Below are 26,829 nucleotides of genomic sequence, written 5' to 3' on the forward strand. Positions count from 1 at the left end.
GGAATGGTTTCCCCGGCAGGATGTCACACAGACCAAAGGACATGTCTACTATCGCCCAGGAGCTCAGGTGATTATGGGAAGATGCTTCGTCTGACAAGCTTTTAAAAATGTTCAGAAAAGATGGGAGAAGGACTCCAAAAAGGATTAGAAAAGGGCCACAGCTTTTGGAAAGACGATCCTGAAGCAGGACTCCACCATTCCTAATCTCAGGAATGATAAGGCAGTTCTAAGTCACTTCCCATCCTAGGAAAACAAGTATGACCCTGGCTGGCCCCTGTGACAACTACCAATGGGTTTTTTTTGTTTTGTTTTGTTTTTGAAAGCAGCCTCCATCCCCTTCCCCTTAATTGCCCTCCCAGACTAGCCACAGAAGCCTCACCCCTCTCACCCCAGCCTCTCTCAGACCCTCCCCCTAGGAGGGCCTGGAAAACCCCAGAAGCCCCGGGCCAGGCACCCCAAATGCTACTGCATAAGTACCCATATCCCAATTCTAAACCAGGGGTCAGCAAACTTTTTCTGAAAAGGGCCAATTGGTAAAATAGTCTAGGCTTTGCGGGCCAAGAGGCAAATTCAAGGCTATTACACAGGGAAACACACAATGAGATGTAACATATGACAAGAGAAGAAAATTTCTACAAGTTCTTTTCAATCATTTAAAAACATATATATATATATATATATATATATTTATTTAAATTCTCAGTTTATGGGCTGTACAGAAATAGGTGATGGGATGCATTTGGCCAGAGCGAGGTCTGCTTTGTGGACTCCTGCCCTAAACCATCCAAGGGGGAAGGAGCCATAAGTGAGCAGAACTTATAGTGAAGGGAAGAGGGTGCTCTAGGATCAAAATCACAGCCACAGAGGGGGAAGGAGGAAGAAGGGAAGGTAACTGTGGGGGCAGAGAGTGAAAGAGAGAGTCAGAGAGGTTTGGAGGGGAAAGGTGACTCTTCATTTGGGGGCAGGCAGAGACTATGATAAAAGAGTGATAGAAAACAAGAGAGTAAGAAACAGAGAGAGGGAGGGGGACGGATTTACAATATTTGCTGCACCTTACAATGAAATTCACCAGGGACTATAATATTCAAGCTTTTCACTTATTGTGTGTTCGGGGTTTTCTTTCTTTCTCTCTCTCTCTCTCTCTCTCTCCTCCCCCCGCCCCCGCCCCCAAGTCTGGGCCCACAGGGGCATGTAATTTCTATGGGCTGCTTTTCCAGTCCGCTGGGGTAGCTAACTCACCCCCCTCTCTGTCCCACCCATTAGAGCAATCTGGTTCCCTCACCCATCACCGTCCCTCCACCTGGGACACGCTCTTCCCACCCCACCCTCCGCCTGCTTAACCAACTCCCGTTTATCCTTTCTTCCGCAATGTTCCTTGACTCCTACTGAGTCCTCGGCTCCCGCTGCGCGGTGTTCTCCCCCGGGAAAGCCTGAGCGCCTCTCCGCTTCCTCGCTTTGAAATGGGCCCACCCCTGTTGAAAACCAGGCAACGGAGAAGAAAACTGTAAAGCTCATATTGGCGTTTGGTTCCAAAGACAGCCTACTTCCGATCGTCCCCTCTGTGCCTTCCACCCCAGGTGGTACTTCCATGGGCCCCTGGAGCCAGGTCTCCACACACGGAGAAATAACGTTATTGGGAGGGGAATGAAATACGCTTGTAATTTAAGGATCTGCTTCAGGCCAAACAATGTAGTCGGCTTTGGGGGTGGGAGCGGGCGCTCTGACTTCTCCATTACAGCCTCCCGGTGTTCCAGGTGATTATTTTTACATATCAGGAAATTCTGAGCGCGCCCACCCCCAATTAAAGACGCAGATGTCTGCCCTCCCCGGCAGCTCCCAGCCTGCTACCTTCTCGAGCTCGGCTCCGAGCTCCATTTGAACCTGCCTCCTATAATTCTTAACTAAAACAGCCCCCTCCGTCGACTGTAATTAAGCATATACTCAGCCGCGGCGAGCTTGGCATCTGCACCTGCCGCTGGGATCCCCTTTCTCCCGGCACCTGCGCTCCACCGCCCTCCTGCCCCGCCCCCGCCCTCACGCACGCGCAGTCGCGCAGCCCCGCCCGCGCCCCCTCGCCCGCCTCCCGATGGCGCCGGAGGAACAGATGGAGCGATCATCCCCTTCATTCTGCCAGAAGGGCCCCGTTGCTCTGGGGGGAGTTCTGCGGTTGTAAGACACATAATTAGACACTTCAATGGACAATGCGGCGGATTAGAGGGGGTGGGGCTCGCGTCACGGAGGACAGGCGTCCTCATTGATGTGCGGCCCTCACACCCCCGCCCAGCCCGGAGGGAGCAGGGGCCGAGCGAGCGCATCCCGGGTGGCGGACCGCCCGCCTGCTCCCGCGCTTTGAATTCCCGGCCCTCTTCAGCGACGTCTGACTTTTCTTTTTCTTTTAAAACACCGTGCCAGGACGAGTTATGCGCAAAGGATGACAGGCATGTTGACGGCTCACCTGTCAAGTCCCCAAGCTCCGCGGGTCAGTGGGTCCCGCAGCCTGCGCGGTAGACAGACAGTGACGATCTCCACCGACAGCCCTCGTCCCCCAGGAGTGAAGGAGTCAAGAAAAGCCCTCTGCAGTGGACACACCCTGGGACTCAGCCTCTCCTCCCACGAGGAGCTGGGTGACCTTGAGAGACTCAGGCCACCTCACCAGGCTCCTCGAGGACAGCATCTAAGGTTGTAAAGGACTGCAGAGAGGTGAAGATACGATTTGGAATCCAAGGCTTGCCCCTTGCTGCCTGGGTGACATCAGGCAATCTACTCAGCCTGGAACCCTGGTCTCCTCGTCTGTATAGTGTTGGGGATCGTCTCTGCCCCTCAGGCACTGTGGGACTCAGTACGTTTGAGCTGAGCTCCTTTGTGAAATTAGAGGTTCACTTGGGAAACCAGGGTATGTCAAGCGGGTCCTGTGGGAAGCAGAAGCCAAGAGAGAATTACAGGTGCATCTTCTGTGAAGGATAAAGAGGAGAGGAGACAAGAGTAGGAGGAGAGGGCCTCAAGCAGAAAGAGGACTGACATGTGTGAAAGAAAGGAGGCAAGGAAGATCCGGTGGAGAGCCCCACAGGGTCCTCAGCCTGACAAAGTCTCAGAGCTGTGAAGGAAGTCCCACGGTGGGTAGCAACGGCCCAGCACTAGCACCTGGGAACAGCCTGGGGAACATGTGGCCCCCACATGAACGCCGTGCTGTATCAGGAAATGAAGCTGTGGCGGCCTGTAGCTGTCGGCTCGCCACATTCCCCAGCAGGTTTTCCCTGGACTGCGGGCTGAGCTGACACTCCTCTGCCTATCCTGCTCCAGGGCTGGCCACCTGACTGGGAAAAAGCCAGCCAGCACATTTCATTGGCCAACCGTGAATGACTGAGTGTGTCCCTAAACTGATCCAATCAGAGTGAACCTGAAGACACGTGCTGCGGATGCTGGAACACAAATACTCTCTTTTCTGGATGGATGTTAAGAAGAAAGTAGGCAGTTGCAGGCGCTGCTGGCAGCCGCCTTGGGATGTGAGAGGTGTCCAAACTGGGATGAAGCCAACACTGAGGATGGCAGAACAGACAAACAAGAAACAGGGCTTTGGTCACAAAGTCAGCAGCTGGGTTAAGCCTCTCCTGATATCTACGCTATTACCGGACTTTCATCATGAACTAATAAACCTTCTTTACAGTTTGAAGCAGCTGTCTCAGGTTTCCTGTTACTTTAAGAAAGACCTCTGATTTGACCAGCAATAAGGGAAACGGATGCTCTCTGATCTCAAAGAGTAAGCACAGGCATACAGTCAAGCCGAATGGAACTGGAATTGGTGAGAGGGTGGTGTAGGGATCCAGGGCTGCTCTTGGGTCCTCTTAACAGCTTCAGGTGTCTGCATCCTTCTCCATCCAGCCACTCTCCTTTCCGTGACCACCTGGTGTCTTCAGCCCTCTGCTGTTATCCTTTCTCCACTGCATAGATCCTCCTAAACTCGTATTTCTTTGCCCTCCTCTCTGAGTTTGCAAGACCAGCTCTAGATCCCGTTCAGTGCATCTCTCACCCTCAGCATCTGTTGCCAAGGGCCTGATGCCCTCTGCACTTCCCAGTGCAGATTTCTGAGAGCATGAATTTTTTTTTTTTTGGTCAAATAACACTTTATTAAATTCTTTTTCTTTGCAGTTCTTAACCAGCTGGGCATTCCACCACACAACTGTTGATTTCATCTATGATGTCATGAGAGTGATGGTCATTAACACTGCAGCCCACAGACTGGGCAGTCCCCAGGATCTTTTTAATGGTTCCAGAGAATTCCCTAGCTAAAAACCGATGCAGCGTCTGTCGGGCAATGCTGACAATCTCATCAAAAGTGATGTTTCCACTGTGCTTAATGTTTTTCTGCTTCTTTCTGTCTCTTGGTGGTTCCTTGATGGCTTTGATGATCAGGGCAGAAGCAGAAGGTACCACCTCAGTCTGGGCCTGTCTGTTCTGAATGGTCAGTTTCACTGTAATCCTCAGAGTCTTCCAATCACCAGTTGCCTTGGTGATGTCATCACCAGTGTTTTTTGGAGACATACCCAGGGGGCCGATCTTGGGGGCCAGGGCAGATGTCGCACTGACTTCCCTACCAGTGCACCTCAGGTACACGACTTTGACCTCGTTGGGGTGGAACTTAGGCGGCATGGTAGAGGTGGCTGGTGTCAGATGAACCCGGATTTGGGAGGACCGAAGAAAGTCACACCTTGACCTCCTCTGAGCTGAAAGCCGAAATCGCACAGGAATCTTATTATTCCACTTTTTGCCTGTTTAGACATCCCCAGAGACTCTGATTCCATTGTCTTCAGAGAAGACTGGGTATCAGTATTTCTCTAAAGTTTCTCAGATGATCCAAGGGTGTTGCGAAAATCGAGAATCCCTGGTTTTAATAAAGCATTCCGGACTAGCAGATCCCACCCTGGGTCAAGTTCAAGCCCGATCCAGTCAGCTAAGAACAGAGCTACCTGGTCTCCACATACCCAGAGCTGCCCCCATCGGGGGTCTATGCCTATGGCAGGATTGACGGGGAGACAGGCCCTGCGTGACATGCTTAGGACAAGACGAGCCTAGCACAGAGCTTGGTACCATGCAGTGGCTCCACAGTGACGGATGTTATGAAAATCCTGTCTCTTCTCTAATTCAAGGGTATTCTTTCTATAAAATACACCAGGCTGCAGTAATGCAACTGAGGAAAAGGAAGTACCTAGAGAATCTAGGTGCCCATGCTTGGCTAATACACTACACAGCAGGAAAACCCTGATTAATACAATTTACATTTGAGAGTAATCTCTTCTATTTCAATAAGACTACATCAGTGCAGCTAGGAAAAGCCTCATTTTGGGAGGTTATTCAATGACTTATGAAAATAGTCATGACCTCTTGTTAGGAGAAAAAATGGATTTACAATTTATGTAGTGCATGATTCTAATTTTTTTTTAATGTGGGTATATATATATATATATATATCTGTATACAAATACACAGAAAAAAGACTGGAACTACAGATGCCAAGCAGTTAACTGTGATTCTCAGGTGAGAGGGTTTTTCTTGTAGGTAAGTGTGTTGGATTTAGAGGACTATTATTCTGAAAGGTCCTTTTACATTTTTGATGCTAACACGTTTGTGTGGAAGCATGGTTTCAGTAGAATACGGCCTGTGTACATCCATGAACAAAATTAACCACTGGCAGCCTTGTACTCCTCCCTGCCCCGCACCCTCGTTTTCTTGTTTCTAATTTTAATTTTACAGAAGTCTGAATACAGAACTCTGGAACCCACTGCCCTAGGGGACAGCCTGGTAGGAATCTCTCTTCCCTGCTCCAATCCCTTCGTCTTTCCTTGGATTCCAGGCTCTTCCAGCAGGACCTGGCCCTGATTCAGTGGGAGTTCAGAGGAGGGAAATTATTTCCAGCCAGGGAGAATGAAGGGTGACCTCCTGGAGGAGGTGGCATTTGCATGGGCCCAGCTGGGCAAACTCACAGGGAGAAGAGAAAGCAGTGCACGAGCAAACAGGTGGAGGTGGGAAAACACAGCATGTACGGAAACAAAGACAGTAAATATGGAACTCTGTGCTGTAGGTGAGGCTCCACGGGAGGCCCTGGGTTGCAGTAGGGCTCCTGTTTTCCGGGGGGTCTCTGGGCTGGTGGTGAAACTGCTGGAGCCTCAGGCTAGATGGGACTATAGACAGGGCTCTCCAGTCGCTCAGCTACTCCTTCCCCTGAATGCTCACTCCAGCAAGAGGTGGGGAATGTCCCCCTGGAAAGAGCATAAGAGACGATGGCCTACCACTTGGAATACCTAAAATAACCAGAGGCAGAGCCTTCAGCATGTGGTCCCAGCCAGGACCGAGGCTGGCGTGGCCAAATCGCTGCTTCCAGCATTTTCTGGGGGGAAAGGAAAGCGAATCCACGTAGCAAGATTCTTCTGGGAGGTACATCCTTTCTGTTTGTTTTTTTTCCAAGTGCTAAGGCATCTGCTCCCACATCCATCCTTTTCCTCCAGCTTATCTTTTCATGACTTTGGAGAGCAGTCTTCCTTATCTAGGAAACAAATGGTCTCTGCAGAGAGTTCAAAACAGCCGAGTCATTTATCTGTTTGACATGTGTTTCCCTGTTTGTTTTCTCCAGCCTTGAGACAAGAGTTGTGTCCACTGTGGATGGCTGAGCCCCAGTCACTGGAGAGACATGAATCAATTTCCAGCTGCATTTATCACTTGCTGCCTTAAATCAAGTCTAATCCATGCTTCCTTCATTTGCTATGGATTGAAACTATACATGACGCACTTAGAAAATGGGCGGGAAAGGGAGCAGCCGATCACGAACAAAAACTCCATCGGGGATTTAGATGGAATGATGTTAAGGAAAGATTTGCAATCTCTGATTTGCTTTCATGGGGACGCCTGACCAAACAGTCACAGAGATTTGTGTTTATGAAGCTTTAACTTCAATCTACCAGACAGGCAATGACATTACATGACAGACCATTTTATACAAGAGGAAGAGGATGTCTACATCTTCCAAGATTTTATAATTAATATATTCTGAAGAGCTGGTATATTTTTAATACAGCGGCAACTCTAAAGCTGCCTAGAGTTTCCTTCCTATATTGTCTTTCATTCATTTCCATTTCTTTTAGATGTATCTTTTGTCACCATTGACTATATGGGTCAATTTCTAGTTACAAGATAGAAAATAACAATCTCCTTATAACAAAATAGATATCCAGGAGTTCCCTTTGATTTAGAAGAATTTTATAAAGTCTTATGGCTGAGAAAACTTGATCCTTTCTCTCATATGCCCAATTCTTGGTAATAGAATTTGATCCATGCAACCCAAATGGATTTTTCACTAGCAGGTGTGAAAACCACCCCCCAGCTGTTCAACCAATTTAGAATGTGGTAGGGAGTAGCCCTGTGTCATTTGTAAATTAATCCCGTGCCAGTGAAAGATGGAATCAGTGTAGTCCCTGGCACCTAAAACCGATCATGTCCACGGCGAGGCCCCGTGTCATTCTTCAAGGATGATGGGAGGAGAGACAGAACACAGAACACAGGTCAATGATCATGCCCGCCCAGAAGATGAGGCAGTGCTGTGATTCACTGATGTAATTAATATTTCTGTCTAATCTGCTGAACTGTGTAGACTTTTACCACGAGCATGCCTCAGAAGTGACTGACAGGGCTCTCATTTTCCAAGGGCTGGCTCCCCCAGAAACCTGCTGTCAGGTAGCTTAAAAGAGCCCTGTGCAGCACTGGGGAGTGTGACAATAATAATAAACTCTTATGCTGGTTTAATACTTTCCAGTTGATAAAATGATGTTTTGAACATGCAGTCTCATCATCCTGTAAGATAAGCAAAAAAAGTCATTGTATTCCCATTTCCAAGAGGAAGGGAGAGGCTCAGAGGCTGGCGTACCTCCGAACTATGGCTCTGGGACTCAATGCCTTGTCTCCTCAGCCCCGAGGCCCTGGTTCTTGCCACTAAGCTGCAGCTAGGGAGCTGCTGAGGTCTCCTCTCTGTGCTTTCCCTAACTTTTTATTTTTTTCTTCCATCACCGAGGGTTCTTGGGAAATGCATATGGTTATAGGAAATCCCTCGAGTTGCCTGGCAGGTCATCTAGTTAAAAAATATATTAAAGGCAGCACTCTTGGATGTGTTTTGGGTTACACACATGGTATAGTGTTCTTAACTCATCTTAAACAAAGGGTAATGCGATATTAGAAAGCTTTAACCCTCTGAGAACAAAGAAAGGGTAAAAGTAACGCAGCAGACGTGGAATCTAAAATTAAGGCGCTCACTCACATTGTTTTTAAAACTAATGAGAGTCGTTCAGCGAGTTCCTCTGCTTTGAGGATGTCCGGGAAGGACCATGTTTGCCCATCCTTGGAGGAAGAGAGCAACAGATTTTTCTACCCAAGACAATTCTCACCAAAGTAGATCCTGTTTAGATTCCTAAGTAAGGACAGAAGGTGATGGAAGGAGAAATTTCCACGGCTTTAAACTTTTAGACAAGAGTGGATTTGCTCAACTTGACGTCAGTAGAAGTAAATGAGGGGAATAACAGATAATGCATTTTCAAACTGGCCTCAGGTCATGTGCTACTGAGGAGAAATGCATTTTCAATGGTCACAGGGATTCTGAAGGTCTCTGGGGAGCCTGAGAAAAGTCTTGAACACATTCTAAAAAAGCTGTTATGGTGTTCAGGAGTTAACATGGGTGTCAAATAGCACAGTCACCCCAACTATCCTGTTAATACAAACTGGTATTTATAGTGGAAATACAAATACTTGCAACCTATACAGACCCAGAGTAAAAGGGATCATACCCTTTCCTGAAATAAAAATGCTACTGAGATTAACACATATCAGATTTCATTTCATTTCCTCCCTAAAGCAAATTGGTTTATTTCATTTGTTCATTCATTCAGCAAATATTTATGGAGCTCTGAGAATATGGGCACTGATGATTCAGTGGTAACAAGACACGACACAGACATCACTCCCTAGGAGCTTACACTCAAGTAGGAAAATTCACATTTAAATTATTAATGGAGGCTTACGTTTCCAATCAAGATGGAGTAATACGGACCAGATGAATTTTCCCTCCTGACATAACCAAACAAGAAAAACAGAAATAATACATGAAACCATGGTTTTCAAGACACTGGACATCAGGCAATGAAAGACAGTGATCCCAAGGGATGGAAAACAAACCCCAGGAGCAGTACGAGGGCCTCGCCTACTGCCCTGGAAGAATGTCTAGGCTGCCCAGGGAGGGGCGACCCAGGCAGAACCCAATGGACTCCGGAGTTCAGGAGACAGAGCTGGGAGCTTGGGGAGTCCAAGGCAGCCCGAGTCTGCAAGACAGGGTAGGGGAGAGGGGAGAGCTGTAGAGAACCCCAGATACCTGGAGAGGGTCGAGGACTCAGAGGAGAGCCTATAAATGAGGCCAGGCAAGAACCACATGAAAGGATTAGAGGGACCAGTGCTCAGCACTCACACAGGTGTCTACTTCCATCAGCCGGACTGGAACACTCATAATCCCTGGGGCACGGGAAAATCGTTCTTTAGGACGGGGAAACAGCGTGTTCTAGTCAGAGCACTGTTCCAGACCTGCCTAACAAATTACAAAAGCAAGACCCACAAGGATCAAACTATTTCCAAGTAACTTAACTGCATCCCAAAACAAAGCTAAAGAATATTTATAAGAACACATATCCAGTACCCAACGAGGCAGAATTCACAAAATTTATCCAATCAAAGAGTATCAGGCATGCAAGGATGACTCCTCTGGGGATTTGTATCTAGGATTTATAAAGAACCCTCCAAACTCAAAAATAAGAAAAGCAACCCAACGTAAAAAAATTGACAAGAGATCTAAACAGACACTTCACCAAAGATGACAAATACACATGTGAAAAGACGCTCAACATAAGAAGTCTTAAAAACGCAAAATAAAAGGAGATACCACTTCACACCTATTAAAATGGTAAAAATGTTAAAAATGGACCACACCAAGTGATGACAGGAATGAGAGAGAAGCGGAGCTCTCACAGGCTGCTGGTGGGCGTGTTAAATGGTACAGCCACTTTGGAAAACAGTTTGGTGGTTTCTTCAACTGTTAAACATACACCTACCATACGGCTCTGTCATTCCACTCCTAGATATTTACCTAAGAGAAATAAGAGCATATGTCCACACAAAGACTTGCACACAAATGTTCATAACAGCTTTATTTGGAACAGCTGAAAGCTGGAAACAACCCAAATGTCCATTTAATGAACTACTACTCAGATATGGAAAAGAAAACACCGCCAAACCTCGATACACGCTACATCAATGTATCTCAAAATAATTATACTGAATGAAATAAGCCTGACAAAGAAGAGTACATGTTATACGATTCAATTTATATTAAATTCTAGGAAATACAACCTAACATACGGCGACGGAGCAGACGGAGGCTTGCCTGGGGAATGGGGGTGGGTGGCATGCAGAGGCGCGGGTGGGAGAGGGGTGACGAAGGGGCAGGAGGACACTTGCAGATGGTGGGTAAGTACAGCATCTCAACTGCAGTACTGGTTTTATTCGGTGTATGTATCTGTCACCACTTGTCACACTATCTGCTTAAGATGTTTGCGGCTTACTGTATGTCCTGCGTATCTCTGTAAAGCTACTCAAAGTATTTTAGGGCTCTACCTTCTAGAGATTCTGGAAGAACTACTATTCTTATCTCCAAATATTAATTACACTTTAAGAAAAACTTTAGAACTTTATTTTTAAAGGTGCAACAAGAAAACCGACTGGTGTCAACATTAGCTCACTGACAAACAATGTTGTATACACTAAGGAAAAGTACAAAGTGAAAATGAAGAATTCTCATTCGGTCAACAAAACCAAATCTGACGTAATTCTCAATAACGAATGAGACCACTCGGAGTCAATTCTTGGGTGTCTGCCGGCTGTCTCTCTTCAGCACGCTGTCCAGCAGCAGAGCCCTTGGGCTCAGAAATCTGAACCGAAGTCTCCAGTTGTTCTCCAAGCTCCTGGATTAGAGGCTCAGATGCCCCAGGAGCCCGGGGAGAGGCGAGCGGCTGTCCCTGACCATCATCAGACCCTGGGAGGACCACGCTTCTGCACATCCCACCATGGTCAGGAAGCAGGGCCGAGCTGCTTTCCTCAACAAAGGGACCGAGCAAGGAAGGCCCTGCCTCACGTTCACCACCTCTGGGCTCCTCGTGTTCCGAGCCTGAGTCCTCGGTCTCAGACGATGTGCTGCTCTCTGATTCCTCCGAATCGCTTGTCTCAGAGCTGGAGGAAGGCATCTGCTGCCCGGAAATGCATCGGGCTCCTGCGTTCGATGCAGCTTCTTCCTCCTGGACCAAGAGTGCCGCTGCTTCCAGTTCCTGCAGTTCCAACCCCAGCTGGGCCTTGGTCGGGGATGCTTTCTTTAAGGCTTCCGCAAGAGCTGCCAACTTTCTGGACCTTGAAGACCATTTTAAGAAGAAATGTTAGGACTATTCATTAATTGGTCTGGGGATAACAGGGTCCACAGCTTAAAGAGATAACAAAATAAAGTTGGATCCATACTTCATACGGCACACAGGATGAATCCCCAAACAGATCAATGATATGGATGGAAGAAAGGAACCAAGTACTACAAGGACACGCAGGAGATTTCCCTCATGAGCCTAGAATGAGGAAGGCCTTTCTAACTAGGACTCAAAATCCAGAAGCCACAAAAGAAAGGCAAAGATTGATAAATTCTAATAAAAAATCTACCAAAACTAATAAAAATCAACAAGTTCTGTAGGGCAAAAAGAAAAAAAGATTACAAGAAAAGTCAAAAGGCTAATGCAAAATTGAGAAAAATATTTGCAATTCATATCACAAAACAAGGCCTAGTTCCCCTAACAGAGTTCTTAAAAATGCAGATAATAATCCATCAGGAAAATGGGCAAAAGACACAAGCAGACAATTCCCATACAAAGGAACACAAATGGCTCTTAAATATACGAAAAGATGTTCAACAACTTCAGTCAAATAAGAGAAATACAAATTAAAGTCGTGCTGAGATATAGTTTTCATTTATCAGATTGGCAAAAATCCAAACGTTTGGTAATACTGCCAGCAAGGCTGTGGAGGAAAGGCGCTTTCATACACTGCTGGTGAGAGAGTTAAAAGCTTCAGTCCCGATGAAGGAGAACCTGGCAATACCTTTCAAAACTGAAAACGTAACATACCCTTGACCCAAGCAAACCCGCATCTGGAAATTAAACACGTAGGCTACACGACACAGGCCCAAGGTACTATTTACTGTGGCATTGTTTCTAATACTCCAAAATAAGAAACACCCAAATGTCCATCAACGTGGCATACGGCTATGGCATATCCCACGAAGGAAAAGTCTACAGCTATGTAACAGATGAGGTTCTCCAGGGGCTAACCCAGATATATCGTGTAACAACAAAAGGCCTGCCACATGCATACGCTGCCTTCTATGTTAAACACACACAACAAAGGAAGGACATAAAAACATACTTCATTTGCTTGTACACGTATCCATGAACTCTGGAGAGCTACAGAAAACACTAGTATTTATGTGGAGGGGGCACTGCAGGAGCTGGAAAGATGGAAGATGATGGTGAGAGGGAGACTTGTCACCACATATTGGGTCTTATTTTTAAAATTTTCATTAGAGTAGAGTTGATTTACAATGCTGTGTTAGTTTCTGCTGTACAGCACAGTGAATCAGTTATACATATACATATACCCACTCTTTTTTAGATTCTTTTCCCATATAGGTCGTTAGAGAGTACTGAGTAGAGTTCCCTGTGCTATACAGCAGGTCCTTATTAGTTATCTATTTTATATATGGTAGTGTGTATATGTCAATCCCTATCTCCCAATTTATCCCTCCCCCCGCTTCCCCCTTGTGAATCATAACTTTGTTTTCTACATCTGTGACTCTATTTCTGTTTTGTAAATAAGTTCATTTGTACCCTTTTTTTAGAGTCCACATATAAGCAATGTCACACAATATAAAAATATGGAACACTTCACAAATTTACGAGTCATCCTTGCACAGGGGCCATGCTAATCTTCTCTGTATTGTTCCAATTTTAGTATCTGTGCTGCTGAACCAAACACTATTGTTCATTTTTAAACCTATGTGAATGGAATACCTATTCAAATTTTTTAACTAAAAAAGAAATAAAAAAAGCAGTCAGAGAGCGACATGGAGTGCTTTTCATTTTTAGCAGAAAACCATCTCATGCTATTTCAGAGGATATTTTTGCTACATTTATAACATTACATTATACTGAACAGATAAACTTTTTCATTAACCTGGATTCATTTTAGTAGTTCTGTTTCTGAAGCAACGTGTAAAGCATACTGCAGTTCTCCAAAAATGATATCTTTGCTGTTCCATAGAGGAAAATCTGGTGTGACAAGTGAAAAAAAGTGGCAATGAGTGACATGTCTTCTGGGTTTCCCTAGCTCCAAAGATTAAATGAGTGGCTTGAGACAAACTGGATGAGGTGAGTTCACAGGATAAATTCATTCGTCAAAGCGAAGTCCATCCCATAATACTGGGGAAATGAGACTTCATTTCAATAGAGCTTAAGTGATAGATGGGGACTTGGGGACTTTCATCTAAGTGCCTGGATGTACCTGAGACCCCTTTGTCTCAAAATACTTAACGTTAACAATGAGCTTCCGCGCCCCGCCCCCGGCCCTCCACAAGTGTAACCAGGACCCGAAGCTTCCACTGCAGTCAGTGTCCAAGGGAGGGCAGGACAAGGACAATGGCCGTCATGGATGCACAACTTTCTCTTAAATGAGGAAAACCCCATGTATTGGTGCTGGGATTGCCAGAGCTTAGAAAAGGAAAGATGGTCCGGGGTAGAGAGGAAAACTGGGATGAGATCCACTAGAGCTGGTGAATGATTCCCAAAGGGCTATAACTCTGAGTGAACCCTGGTGGGTTTGAGACATCTTTAAAAACACAGTTTTTAAAACACAGAAATAAGACGATTGCAGTATAATCTATATCCACATCCAAGACAGCTGTAGATGATGCCCACCGTATATTTTGAAACCTTGGCTACCAGTGGCCACGGATCTGGTGAGAGCCAGTGGACCAGTTTAAACCCTCCTTACTGCAAGGCCCTGCCAGCCTAAGGACTAGTTCACTGCCATCTTTCTCACTGAAAAAGGTCCTCTCTGGGTAATGACACACAGCTTCAAGAGATAAAGAGCCATGAACTTGGGCAAGGAGACAATGCCTCACATTAAATTATCATATGCAAAATAAAAATCTGAACTAAAAGCCTTCACACTTCAGTAAGCACACACCTCACATGTTTAAGAGCCACGCTAAACACTTTCAACAATACGTGAAGGACGGCGCTCCACAAACGTCTCCTTGCGCTGGCTCCTAACCACAAGCCTATGAATCGGCTTCATTTTTATCCCCACGTGACACATGGTGAAACAGAAGCTTGGAGAGGTTGAGACCAGCTGAAGTTCACCCCGCTCATGAGGGGCAGTCAGGACGGGAAGCCCAGGCCTCTGAGCTCCCGCACTCTCTCTTCCCCACCACAGGGGCTCCCAGGAATTCTCAGGCTCTGAAAAGCTTCCCTTCTTAAGCCCACATTCTTGATTCCTTCCCAACGTGATACCACTCAACACCTCAAAGGAGCAAGTTCTGACTTGCCTAAGGCCCAGAATTCTCCAGAGAAACTAGGACTGGTCCCTTTGGTTCAGCAATCTTAAATGGAGTATACATTTAAGCTTTACCTACAGGGGTTGTAGAATCCCAGGGGGAAAAAATGTGAATTGTTTTTGTGGATATTCCTGAATACAGTAGATATATCTACTCAAGTTAAAACTATGTATATATTTGTTATTGTCTACTATAAAAATATTACATCTATCACTTATAAGTGCATGAATTTGGAATTTCAAAGCTCCCTACCTGTCATCTTGGCTCTTTTCAGAAAGCATCCCTCACAATGCTGGGACTAAAAAGTGTCAACTCTAACAGGCAGGAAGGTGGCAAGGATGAGGCCCAGGACCCAAACAGAAACTCGTGCCTCTTACCAGCTGAGATGACTTTTTATGCTTCCGAGAAAAGTTTGTTTCTCACTTTTAGCACTGAATTATGTTTAAGATGACCCATTTATATAATGTGTGTAAAAAACAGATTATATGTTTCTGTTTTTTATTCCTTGCCACCCTGATTCATCTCTCTCTTTTTTTAAAAAATAAATTTATTTATTTATTTTATTTTTGGCTGCGTTGGGTCTTTGCTGCTGTGCACGGGCTTTCTCTAGTTGCGGTGAGTGGGGTCTACTCTCTGCTGTGGTGCGCGGGCTTCTCATTGCGGTGGCTTCTCTTGTTGCGGAGCATGGGCTCTAGGCACGCGGGCTCAGTAGTTGTGGCGCACGGGCTTAGTTGCTCCGCGGCATGTGGGATCTTCCCAGACCAGGGCTCGAATCCATATCCCCTGCATTGGCAGGCGGATTCTTAACCACTGCACCACCAGGGAAGTCCCTCTATCTCTTATTATCCCACTTTTACTACCTCAAGCTGTCTAGTTTCCCAAGTTGATATTAAACTTCTTACAGAAACTTTACAGAAGAAGCATTTTGACCTCTCAAAGAATGCTGGGATAAAAAACGAATTAAAATGTTCAAAATATCATTGGTTTAGAATATGACCCAACAGCCTGAGGAATGAAAGTTGGGTTTGTTTCTATTCAATCATTTTACACAGATAACTTAGCAGTCACTGTTCACAGAAAAGGAAATTATTCCTTTGGAGAAAAAAATTAAGCCATGAAAGAGTAGCCTCTTTGTTCTTTCAAGCACTGGCACAATTGGAGTTGGTTCTAACTCTGCCACTCCTTGTAAATTCTAGAATCTAACTCTGTAATGGCCTTTCCATTTCAGAAAACACCTCATTTAACGCAGTTAGTGGTTTCTCACTGTCACACTCAAAACAGACCAGGCTAGGTTGTGTCAAAAAGCCTTGTCAAGTGACATTATTAGTTAACTAGAATGCTTACAAAAACCAGGTACATGTGGATATACTCAATGAACGCATACACTGAGTTACTAGTTGTACTTATAGTATATATTTTATATCTAAGTGAAGAACTCCTACCTGTTAAGATGTATTAATTACAGAGTGAAGAGATTCAGCATTTAAAAGACACATGATAGATCGTACCAATGTCGTATTTTAATAGAATTATACTCAACACGGGTTTTTCTTAGAAAAGTTTTGGAAATGTAATCCTGCCATGTAGCTTTAAAAAAACCCAAAACCCTGCCATTCTGTTTATAGATGTGAAATAATATCCTATCTGGAGGAATTTTTTTTTTAATTAAAGACTGCCTTCTGACAAGTTACAGTAAATCCAACTGCCATGAAAGAGTAACAGTAACAGCTGAGGGTATATGCCTTTACTGTGGCTAAGCTGATATAAAATTTCCTCAATTATTTTATATTTGGCAACTGAATTTAGGGGGAAAAAAATAAAGGGAACCGTAGCCTTATGAAACAGCCAAAACAAAGTGCAAAAGGAGCCCTGAAATGCAGGAAAAAGAAAACTAGGTATAAATAGAAAGCATACATCCTGTTTCTTGCTGTAGAGTTTTGTCTCAAACTATCAATCAACTTTTCACCACTTCCTGCAATAGCAGGCCTACTATAAATCTTGTAGTAACTGACTAGGTTTCATTTCCTCCGCCAAACCCTGCTAACCTGCCAGGCATGACATACTGACACTAGAGCCAGCAACTGATAACGTAGGACACGACTCCAGTGAGGCCACTCCAGACACATTTCATACTGGATGATGATGGAATACGCTGACTTGGCCTTCTAATTTCAAAGCGCAGACACACACACAAACACACACTCGGGTTCTTTCTGGGAACAAACGGTATATCAACTTTCTTTTTAAAAGGCAATGATGATAATGACATATAATCATAATTCTTCTCTACTGAAAAGAACCAGTTCCAAACTTCAAACTCCTCCGCCCAAAATACATTTATGCAACCTGATCTAAATAAAAGGTAATGCATTAGCTTTAGGTAGAAGTTGCTGGTGAAACTCTACTCTGAACAGTGCCATGAAAGACAAACAGCACCTGATGCACAGATGAATACAGCCTGTCCTTACTCTCTAAGAGTAAAAAACGTTTCCATCTCAGTCATTAACAGAAACAACTGATCTCTTGGAACAAGACATTACCGATTCTGTATGTCATCTGACATACAGAAAATACTGCAAGATAAGAGTCATTCATGGAAGCAACCTAAGTGTCCATCAACAGATGAATGGATAAAAAAGATGTGGCACATATATACAATGGAATATTACTCAGCCATAAAAAGAAACAAAATTGAGTTATTTGTAGTGAGGTGGATGGACCTAGAGTCTGTCATACAGAGTGAAGTAAGTCAGAAAGAGAAAAACAAATACTGTATGCTAATGCACATATATACGGAATCTAAAAAAAAAAAAAAAATGGTTCTGAACCTACGGGCAGGACAGGAATAAAGACACAGACGTAGAGAATGGACTTGAGGACACGGGGAAGGGGAAGGGGAAGCTGGGACGAAGTGTGAGAGTAGCATGGACATATAGGACATATATACACCACCAAATGTAAAATAGACAGCTAGTGGGAAGCAGCTGCATAGCACAGGGAGATCAGCTCGGTGCTTTGTGACCACCTAGAGGGGTGGGATAGGGAGGGTGGGAGGGAGACGCAAGAGGGAGGAGATATGGGGATATATGCATATGTATAACTGATTCACTTTGTTATAAAACAGAAACTAACACACCATTGTAAAGCAATTATACTCCAATAAAAATGTTAAAAAAAAAGAGTCATTTATGCCATATTGAGTTTGGGCCAATGAAATAATTTTTCATCCTATTTTCAACTTGACTTAATACCATTCTTTGGGGCTGGATTATGATAAACAACACCTAGTCCATTAGACCATTAGAATAATTTTCCAAAAACTCCCTGTATTAGTTTCCAGTGACTGTCATAACAAACTACCACAAACTGGGTGGCTTCAAACAGCAGAAATTTATCCTCTTACAGCTCTAGAGGCTAGAAGTCCAAAATCAAGGTATCAGGAGGGCTGCTTCCTTCTGAGGGCTCAGAGGGGAGAATCTCTTCCATGCCTATCTCTTAGCTTCAGGTGTTGCCAGGAATCCGTGGCTTACAGACACATCACTCTTAAACTCTGCTTCTGTCACCACCTGCCTTCTCTCTGTGTGGCTGTCTGTCTTCCCCCTGGATGTGTCTCTTCTCCTCATAAGAATACCAGTCATATTGGATTAAGGGTCCATCCTACACCAATATGACCCCATCTTAACAATAATTTATACCTACGACAACCCTATTTCCAGATGAAGTCACATTCTAGGGTTCTGAGAAGGATATGAATTGGGGGGGCACTATCCAACCCAGTACAGCCTGTCTTCTAGCCCCCCCAATTCATGGCTGTCCCACATGCAATATACATTCACCCGTCTCAACATCCCCAAGGTCTCAATCCATTCTAACATCAATTCTAGGTCCAAAATCTCATCTAAACCTCATCTCAATCAGGTTTAGGTGAGTCTCTGGGTATGTTCCATCCTGGGGTAAATTCCTCTCTGTCCACAGACCTGTGAAACTAAAAAACAAGTTATCTGTTGCAAAATATAATGGTTGGACAGGTGTAGAAAAGACATCCTCATTGCAGAAGGGAGAAAATGGAAAGGATAAAGGAGTTACCACTGCAAAGCAAGTTCACAACGCACAGGTCAAATGCCATTAGTTTTTTTTTTAAAACATCTTTTTTGGAGTATAATTACTTTACATTGTTGTGTTAGTTGCCGCTGTACAACAAAGTGAATCAACTATACATATACACGTATCCCCATATCCCCTCCCTCATGCGTCTCCCTCCCACCCTCCCTATCCCACCCCTCTAGGTGGTCACAAAGCACCGAGCTGATCTCCCTGTGCTATGCAGCTGCTTCCCACTAGCTATCTATCTTACATTTGGTGGTGTATATATGTCCTATATGTCCATGCCACTCTCTCACTTCGTCCCAGCTTCCCCTTCCCCTTCCCCATGTCCTCAAGTCCATTTGCTACGCACAAGAGCAGACTTCTAACCCCGATCCAGGCGGCTGTCAAGACCAGCTGGTCAGCAGCTCAGCACACACACCACACCCTGCTGGGTACAACCACCTCTCGCATGTAGGCAATGGACGTAAAAGTCTGCTCAGGCTTGGACTTTCAAGAACTGCCTTAGGAAGCCTTGGATTTGAAAGCCACACTGGACAACAGTGCTGACAAGCGTTCATCTACAGAAAATCAAAATCGGGGAAGGCCAATTTTCTTAATGGTTGCTTATGTTCTCTCAAAAACTACTTTAGTTCAACTACAGTGAAAAGCATTTGTCTATCGGAACATCCTTAAGTGACAGTCCCTAGCCTATCCAAGGAGAATTTTCAAAGTCTTAATAAAGGTAACTGATATCAATGACGCATATTTCGTTCCTCTCCTTAATAAAGCCCTGCTACTTAAAGTGGAGTCCCTGGACAGCAGCAGCAGTATCATCTCAGAACTTGTGAGAACTGCAAAACCCCAGGGCCTATCCCAGACCCCTGAATCAGAATCTGCAATTTTAACAAGCTCCCAGGGGACCTGTATGCTCAGTGAAGTCTGAGAAGCACTGCTTCAGACAGACGTGACCGTGTCGGAGTGATGATTATGACCACCTTACGCTTTACAGCTCTCAGCAGTGCTGACTCAATCTGACCAAACAGCTGGCAGGATGGGACTGGCGCGAGGCTCTCCCCCGCTCCTGGGTCAGCTCTGAAGCTTCAGCCTGCAGCCACTCAGCCACCTGGGCTCCAGGTCAAGGTGCGAGGAGCCCTTCTCTAATGGCCCTTTGGCTCAAGAGTTCTCTCCGTGGCCTTTCTTCTAGGCCCGCTTGATCCTGAGGCTCGTTCTCAGAAACATCTCATCTCCCAGCACCGATTCTACAAAGCTGGGATCAGCTGCTTTCTTGCCCAAAATCTTCAACCTCTGCAGAGATCTCTCCCAAGGCCAGGCTCCAGAAGCCTGCTCCTCCCCCACTCCCTCTCCAGCCCGGTTAGACCCCACCCAGGCCTGCGCTAGCCCCGCCCTGCCCTCCTCCGATTGCTTCCTTACCTCCAGTATGGGCCTCTCCCACAAGTAACCTCTACCTCCAGGTCTCACTGAAACAACGCGGCAGATGCATTTCTCATGCATTCATTCACTCATTCGATATCTACCGAAAGTACTATGTGCCTAAGCACTGAGCAAAACAGATAAGGACCCTCATGCTCATGGAGCTTATACTCTTGTTTAGGAAAAGATAGACAACGAACAGAAACTAAGTGAATACAGAGTGTGCTAGATGGCATAACTGCTATGGAAAAAACACAGCTGAAAAGTGGCCCAGGAGTGCTAAGGACAGAGGGGATTCAATTTTTTACGTGTCTAGAGAAGACCTCACTGAAAGGTGACGTAAGGGACCAAATACATTGAATAGCCTAAAGTGTGAGACCTGGCTTTATTCTTGCTTTTTACTTAGTCCATTTCTTCCTGGCTTGAACCTCCAGCCCACTGAACTTGGTACAATACTCACATCCAACCCCTGCTCCCAGCCTAAAAGCCATGTGGATGTCAATTCCCACGTAGCTGTCTCTAATCTCCAGATCATGTATCCATGCCTAGAAAACTGCTTCTCCTACCTTCCACTCACCTGAGCCTGATACCCAATCTGTGCTGTCCCACGTTCAAGGAAAATGACAACGGGCTATCTTATTTCTAAAAAGGAAGACCCAGAGGTTTAGTAAAAGAGGAGAAAAATTCTGGCCAAGCCAGAATTTTATAGTATTTTATACTATAAATATAAGCTAGATAAAATTACTTAAGGGCTCAAGAATGTATCTTTCTGCAGCTAACTTTTCTCTGCTAAGAAACTGTGAAAGATGCCATAGGAAGGCCTCATGCTCAGCCACCAGGGAAACAAGGGCAGAGATTACAGCAGATCCACACCCCTGGTATGGGTGGAGGATGGGGCATTAAAGGCACAATTAATTCTCCTTGAAGAACTGAGCAAGCCACTCTGTTGAAGTCTACACAAACGCAGGCTGGAGGGAACCTGATAGATAACTGAGCCCAGGGTCGTCTGGCAGAGCTTTGCGTGAAGATGGAAATGCTTTAGATCTGTGCTATCTAACGCGGTAGCCACGAGACACACGTGGCAACTGAGCACTTGAAACGTCCAGCGTGACTGAGGAGCTGAATCCTAAATCTTATTTTATTTTAATTAATCTACACTAAAATAGCCTCACGTGGCTATGCATACAAAATCCGACTAACAAGATCGAATCGAAAGCCCTAATTTCCTGTGACAAAGACGAGGTCTAGACAAAGCTAAGAGTACAGGGCTACCACAGCCTGGAGCACTAATATTCCGCACAGGCACCAGACTGGAGGGTTCTGAACTGCTTTCGTATGCGTGAGCCCGTGTGATCCTTTCCTCAGTCACATGGGCTAAGCAGGTATGAACGACTCTCTACACTTCACCAGTGCTCACAGGCCAACATGGGCCTGATGCCAGAGGGTAAATCCGGGGGATGGCCAGGGCTTCTAACACGCAACCTGCTGTGTGCTAGGTCCCACCGAAGCAGTGACGCCATCTGGGTACTCACAGGGCTTATTACCTACGTGAAACAAGAGGCTGGAAGACCACACTAGCCAGGACAATCACTGAAGAACCTTTCCTGTGTTGGGGGATCCAACCCTTGGCAAAACATTTACGCAAATTAAGCCTGAAGAACCTTTCCTATGTTGGGGGATCCAACCCTTGGCAAAACATTTACGCAAATTAAGCCTGAAGAACCTTTCCTATGTTGGGGGATCCAACCCTTGGCAAAACATTTACGCAAATTAAGCCTGAAGAACCTTTCCTATGTTGGGGGATCCAACCCTTGGCAAAACATTTACGCAAATTAAGCCTTCTAGGATACTTGTATCAGGATGGGAACTAAAATTTATTCTCTATTTTAAGGTAGTGACCATGACTCTCAAAAATTAGTTTGTTGGACATCGCTTAAGAATTCTATGTTCACTTTAGCATCAAGACATACAGGCGAAAACTCTGCTATAATGAGAACTGAAGAGTTGCCAAGATGTCCAATCAGACCCAAATTACTATCTACGAAAATTACTGATTACTAAAAATAAGAATGAAAAAGTGGCTCCAAAATATCGTGTGACTAAATACAGGAATACACGGCACAACTGAAACCCCCAGTTAGAGGGCTGTGAGTACCAAACCTGCTGGCTGAACAGCATTTCGTGTTCCTACGAGAACTGGATGCAAAAGCCTAATTATGGTTAGATTCAAACGATGTGATCAAAAAGCTTCCCATGTGGGGCGAGAGACGTAAGGGCTTTTCTCCTTTCGTTCCTCGTGGGGGCATCGGGTAAGCTTTTTCTTGCAGCCACCTCACTCCAAAGGGATGAATCCAGCCCCACCAGGAACACTTGACAAAAAAGCAGGGACGGCTGTCGGCGGGGAGCGCGGGGCTGGGCTTTGATCGCAGCTGCGGCTCCCACCTGTTGAAAAAGGCAGCCATGGCGATGCGGCACTTCCCTTGCTCACAAACACAAGAAATCGGCAGAGATAAGCTGACACGGAAAACATTACACAAATCGCTGACCCTGCTGCAGGCGGAGAAGAGCTGCCTCTGCTCGGCTTTGATTTTCTGGAGCCAAGCCCGGGGGGGAGAGGCGGGTGGACTTTATTCTTTTCCGGGGCTCCCATGGCAAGGTGAGTGCAGACGGAGTCCAGAGGAACACCACGTGCAGAAGAAAGGGAAAGAAAGAAATAAACAGAACAAAAACCCGGGCTAAACTGAGCCGTGGCAGAGAGCTGCCATCCGCAGCCAGGAGGAACGATCACATCCCTAGTGAAAAGCAACTAGGGTTTTACAGGATTTGTGAAATCGCACAGAGCAGGGAACTCTGGCTGTGCTCTCGGTCGTGCTGCTGTTCCTGCTGAATGAAGCCAATAAGTATGTGCCTTAGGTCTTCCTGATGCATTTTCCACTCCTATTGTTTAGTGTGTGTCCGAAGAAGAGAACAAGAGCGTACCTCCCCGGGCCCGGGAATGGGGCTGGAAACAGAGCAAAGCACAACCAGCAGTTTTCTCCTTGACACACACGCAGACCAGTCTCGACTTCATAAGTGGCCTATTTGCTGCTTAAGGGTCATCCACAGTTTGCCTTTTTAAAAACAGGGCTTAAAATGAGCCACCCGGTTGACTGCTATGCACCTCATCCGTCTGTGTTCAGCTTCAGAAACTGAGCCCACTGTAACGTGGTCACTGCTGCCACCCATGTGCCACATTGATTGAGGGCCCGAGATCTGCAGGGCGTTTCTCTAGCCCGAGCAGCACAGCAGTGCCCAAGCAAAGCCTGGATCCTGCTCTCATGGAGCCTGCAGTTTGAAAGGAAGAAAGGACAGGGTCCTCTGAGCCAGTCTCAGAGCCCGTATCCAAGAGGCCAAGGTCACAAACTCTGCTGCCCTCACCAGTCAGGCAGATGGAGTCGCATGGAAGGGGCGGGGGTCTGTGCAGAATGGGGCACCCTTGTCCCGTACAGGGGAGACAGCTGGCCTCAGCTCTGGCCAGTTGTCACCAAGCGGGGACGTGGGCTCAGCAACTGCCAGAACTTCTCCGTTAGTTCCAGAGCAGCTGTAAATCCAGACTTTGACATAAAATCTTCCAGTTTTTAAGTGCTGACAACCAATTCGAAGTTTTAGAAAACTCACTGAGAACCAATAGTGACCCAAGGGCCACCAGCTTGCAACTCGTACATGCTGCAGACATAACTGCATCTCCCCAATGCTCTAACATATTCTATATACCCCAGCACATTCCCGCTCCACCAGCGCAACCAGTTCACCACTGCTCTCACTCCCAGCACAACTGTTTTAACTTCGCGGATTTGCCTCAAGTTGTGTCCCTGCCTTGCACACCTCCCTCCTTTCTCTCTGTGCCTGGTCAGACCCCACCCATCTTTAGTTCCCAGGTCAAGTCCCGTACTCCACTCAGCCCTGTAGACCACGCCAAGTTCCCTCTTCTCTTAATCAATACCTTTTATTTTATTTTATTAATTTATTTTTGGCTGCATTGGATCTTAGTTGCGGCACGCGGGCTCTCTAGTTGTGGTGTGCAAGCTTAGTTGCCCTGTGGCATGTGGAACCTTAGTTCCCTGACTAGGGATCAAACCCACGTCCCCTGCACTGGAAGGTGGATTCTCAAACACTGGACCACCAGGGAAGTCCCTGAATCAATATCTTTCTTACGGCTGTATCACCCGCTGTATCACTGGCAATGAGGCGGATTCTCTCCGTAATCCACTAATTCTGCCATTTACATATGTTTTCTCCCCAGCAAGACTAAATGCTCATTAACAGAAACCACACTGGATCTTCGTCAACAGAGACAGAGCATGCAGTGTTAACAGAGAGGGTGGGTTAATGTTCTGGAAGATGACAGGGTAATGACTGACCACAGCAAGGTGGTTAGGAGCTCAGGTTCTGACAAGCAGGCCTGGGTTTCTTCATCTCTTTGAGCCTCCGTTTCCATACCTGTAACCTGGGGCCATAATAAAATGGGGACATAACCCAAATCGTATAAAACCTATGAGATTAAGAGACATGATGAATATAAAGTACTCAACACAATGCCTGGCATGCAGTAAGCTCCTATTATTATCATGGACCGATTGCCTGATTCAGCCAATGGCATTGTTAAGCAAGCAATGCATCAATGGAGGAACTGTGTTGTTTGCAAGCCATTAATTGACTACTTAGTCTGTGCTAATGTGCTCTAAGCATACTGCGTGTGTCAGCTCATCTAATTTGCCTAATTCTACCAATTTTGTGGATAGCTGAGGCACAGAAAGTTTAAATGACCTGTCCAAGGCCATACAGATCTGAAGCCAGCCAAGTGGCCCACTGGCTCCCATAACCTTAACCATGATACTCGATGGCCTCTCTACATTTCTAATGGCAAGGGACAAGCTTTCAACCTCAACCTTTTCAAATCAAAAACAGGATTTGGCTTTGTGGACCATGGCTTAAGATGACAGACTGATCAGGGCTTCATTTGGACCAGACTATATCTCAGAAGTCCCAAGAAGAAGGAGTTTGCTTTTCTGTCAATTTGGCCAAGGGCTGTCTGTTCAATAAAATGAGAATGATGAAGAAAAGAGAAAAAGGCCCAGGAAGTACCATAAAATTACAGCTATCATTATGGAAGGCAAAAACTGTGACACAGATTAATACTAACAGAAAAGGCATTTTGCTGATCACAGAAAAAACTGGAGAGGGGATAAGAACAATGTTTCTAGCCTCCAACATCCACACAGAAGACAGGAAAGAGGCAAATGCATCTTGCTTATCTTTCAGACGGTGAAGAAGGAAAGTGATGAAACTGCAGACCGTGAACTCAAAACCCATGAACTGTGTGCATTCGGAGATGAAGTGGTGTCCCCAGGAGCTGGCATGGGTTCACAAAAATGGATGCCATCCCTTGGACTGGCCTCAGCCTGTGAGCCCTGGGCAAAGATTGTGCCTGGGTTTTAGGAAGGCATATGACAGTCTCCTGTGGCTTCCTTATGGGTGAAATACAGAACATGGGGTGTATGGTTATAAAGCTGACTGGATTCACATTTGACCTTACAGGTAAGATTAATTTCCACCTGAAGGAAGGGACCTAGTGGAAGAGTAAAAAGTTTTGACGCCAGACTTCTTCATTCAACGTGTATTCACTGTCTGAGGTGAAAACATAGAACATTCATTCTAATTCCTTAAGGGCATAAGCCTTACTAATTCCTCTTCAGTTCCCGGGTCCCTCATCTTGTGCTTCGCATACAGAAGAAGCTCCGAAAATGATTACTTATTGGATTTCAGGAGTCAAGTTTACAAAGAGTGTTACAAAAGTAAAAAGATCAGGAAAAGATCAGGAAATAGCTGGGATGATACATTCTAGTTTCAAAAAAGTTAAAGCAGGTGCATGGGACAAAACCAAATTCAACAGGGTAAAAACCAGGGAACAGATACAAAGTTCTCAATAGCTGATACATGAGAAATTATAATTGTAAATAATTAAATAACGTCTGAGACAAATTATAATTAATTCAACAACATCTGAGACAAAAATCTTAAGGGTTTTGGTTAATGGCAAACTAGGAATAAGGAGTGTGTTGAGGTTTCCAACTATAAGTAGATGAGCTCCCAGACCACATTAATACAGAAATGGTGATAAAAAATGAGAGTGACAGCTCCTTTCTACTTTCTGGCCAAACCTGGAGGATACTTTAAAAGGGTACTGACCCCAAAATGGAGAGGGGAGGCACTGAAAAAGTACAATTTGCCTTTTAAAAAGAGATCAGGAAGGGGGACGTCCCTGGTGGTCCAGTGGGTAAGACTCTGCACTCCCAATGCAGGGGGCCCGGGTTCAATCCCTGGTCGGGGAACTAGATCTCGCATGTATGCCGCGACTAAGAGTTCGCATGCCGCAATTAAGAGTTTGCATGCCGCAACTAAGACCCGGTGAAGCCAAAATAAATAAATAATCAATAACTAAGTAAATATTAAACAAAGAGAGAGAGAGAGACCAGGAAGGGCAAAGAAGTAGAAATTTTGGACCTGTAAGAATCATTTAAAGGCAGAAGAGGCTGATCGAGAAGACT

General features: G+C 45.4%; 2 protein-coding genes and 1 non-coding gene across 3 annotated transcripts in view; all 3 read right to left on the reverse strand.

The window, feature by feature from the left end:
- Window positions 1–4,149: 4,149 nt before the first annotated feature.
- LOC132432920 (large ribosomal subunit protein uL11-like) lies at window positions 4,150–4,647 on the reverse strand. Its single transcript, XM_060023789.2, has one exon. The coding sequence runs from the start codon at window positions 4,645–4,647 to the stop codon at window positions 4,150–4,152; it is 498 nt and encodes a 165-aa protein (XP_059879772.1).
- A 5,567-nt stretch (window positions 4,648–10,214) lies between these two features.
- SHQ1 (SHQ1, H/ACA ribonucleoprotein assembly factor) overlaps window positions 10,215–26,829 on the reverse strand; it is an 86,600-nt gene continuing 69,985 nt past the window's right edge. Inside the window, 2 exon segments of the mRNA XM_060022915.1 lie at window positions 10,215–10,976; window positions 10,978–11,481. Coding sequence (XP_059878898.1) covers window positions 10,937–10,976; window positions 10,978–11,481 — 544 coding nt within the window. The 3' untranslated portion in view covers window positions 10,215–10,936.
- LOC132433029 (U6 spliceosomal RNA) lies at window positions 13,040–13,146 on the reverse strand. The gene has a single exon (XR_009521069.1). It is a non-coding gene; the product is annotated as a U6 spliceosomal RNA (small nuclear RNA).

Source organism: Delphinus delphis, chromosome 10 (assembly GCF_949987515.2).
Source record: "Delphinus delphis chromosome 10, mDelDel1.2, whole genome shotgun sequence".
Taxonomy (NCBI): domain Eukaryota; kingdom Metazoa; phylum Chordata; class Mammalia; order Artiodactyla; family Delphinidae; genus Delphinus; species Delphinus delphis.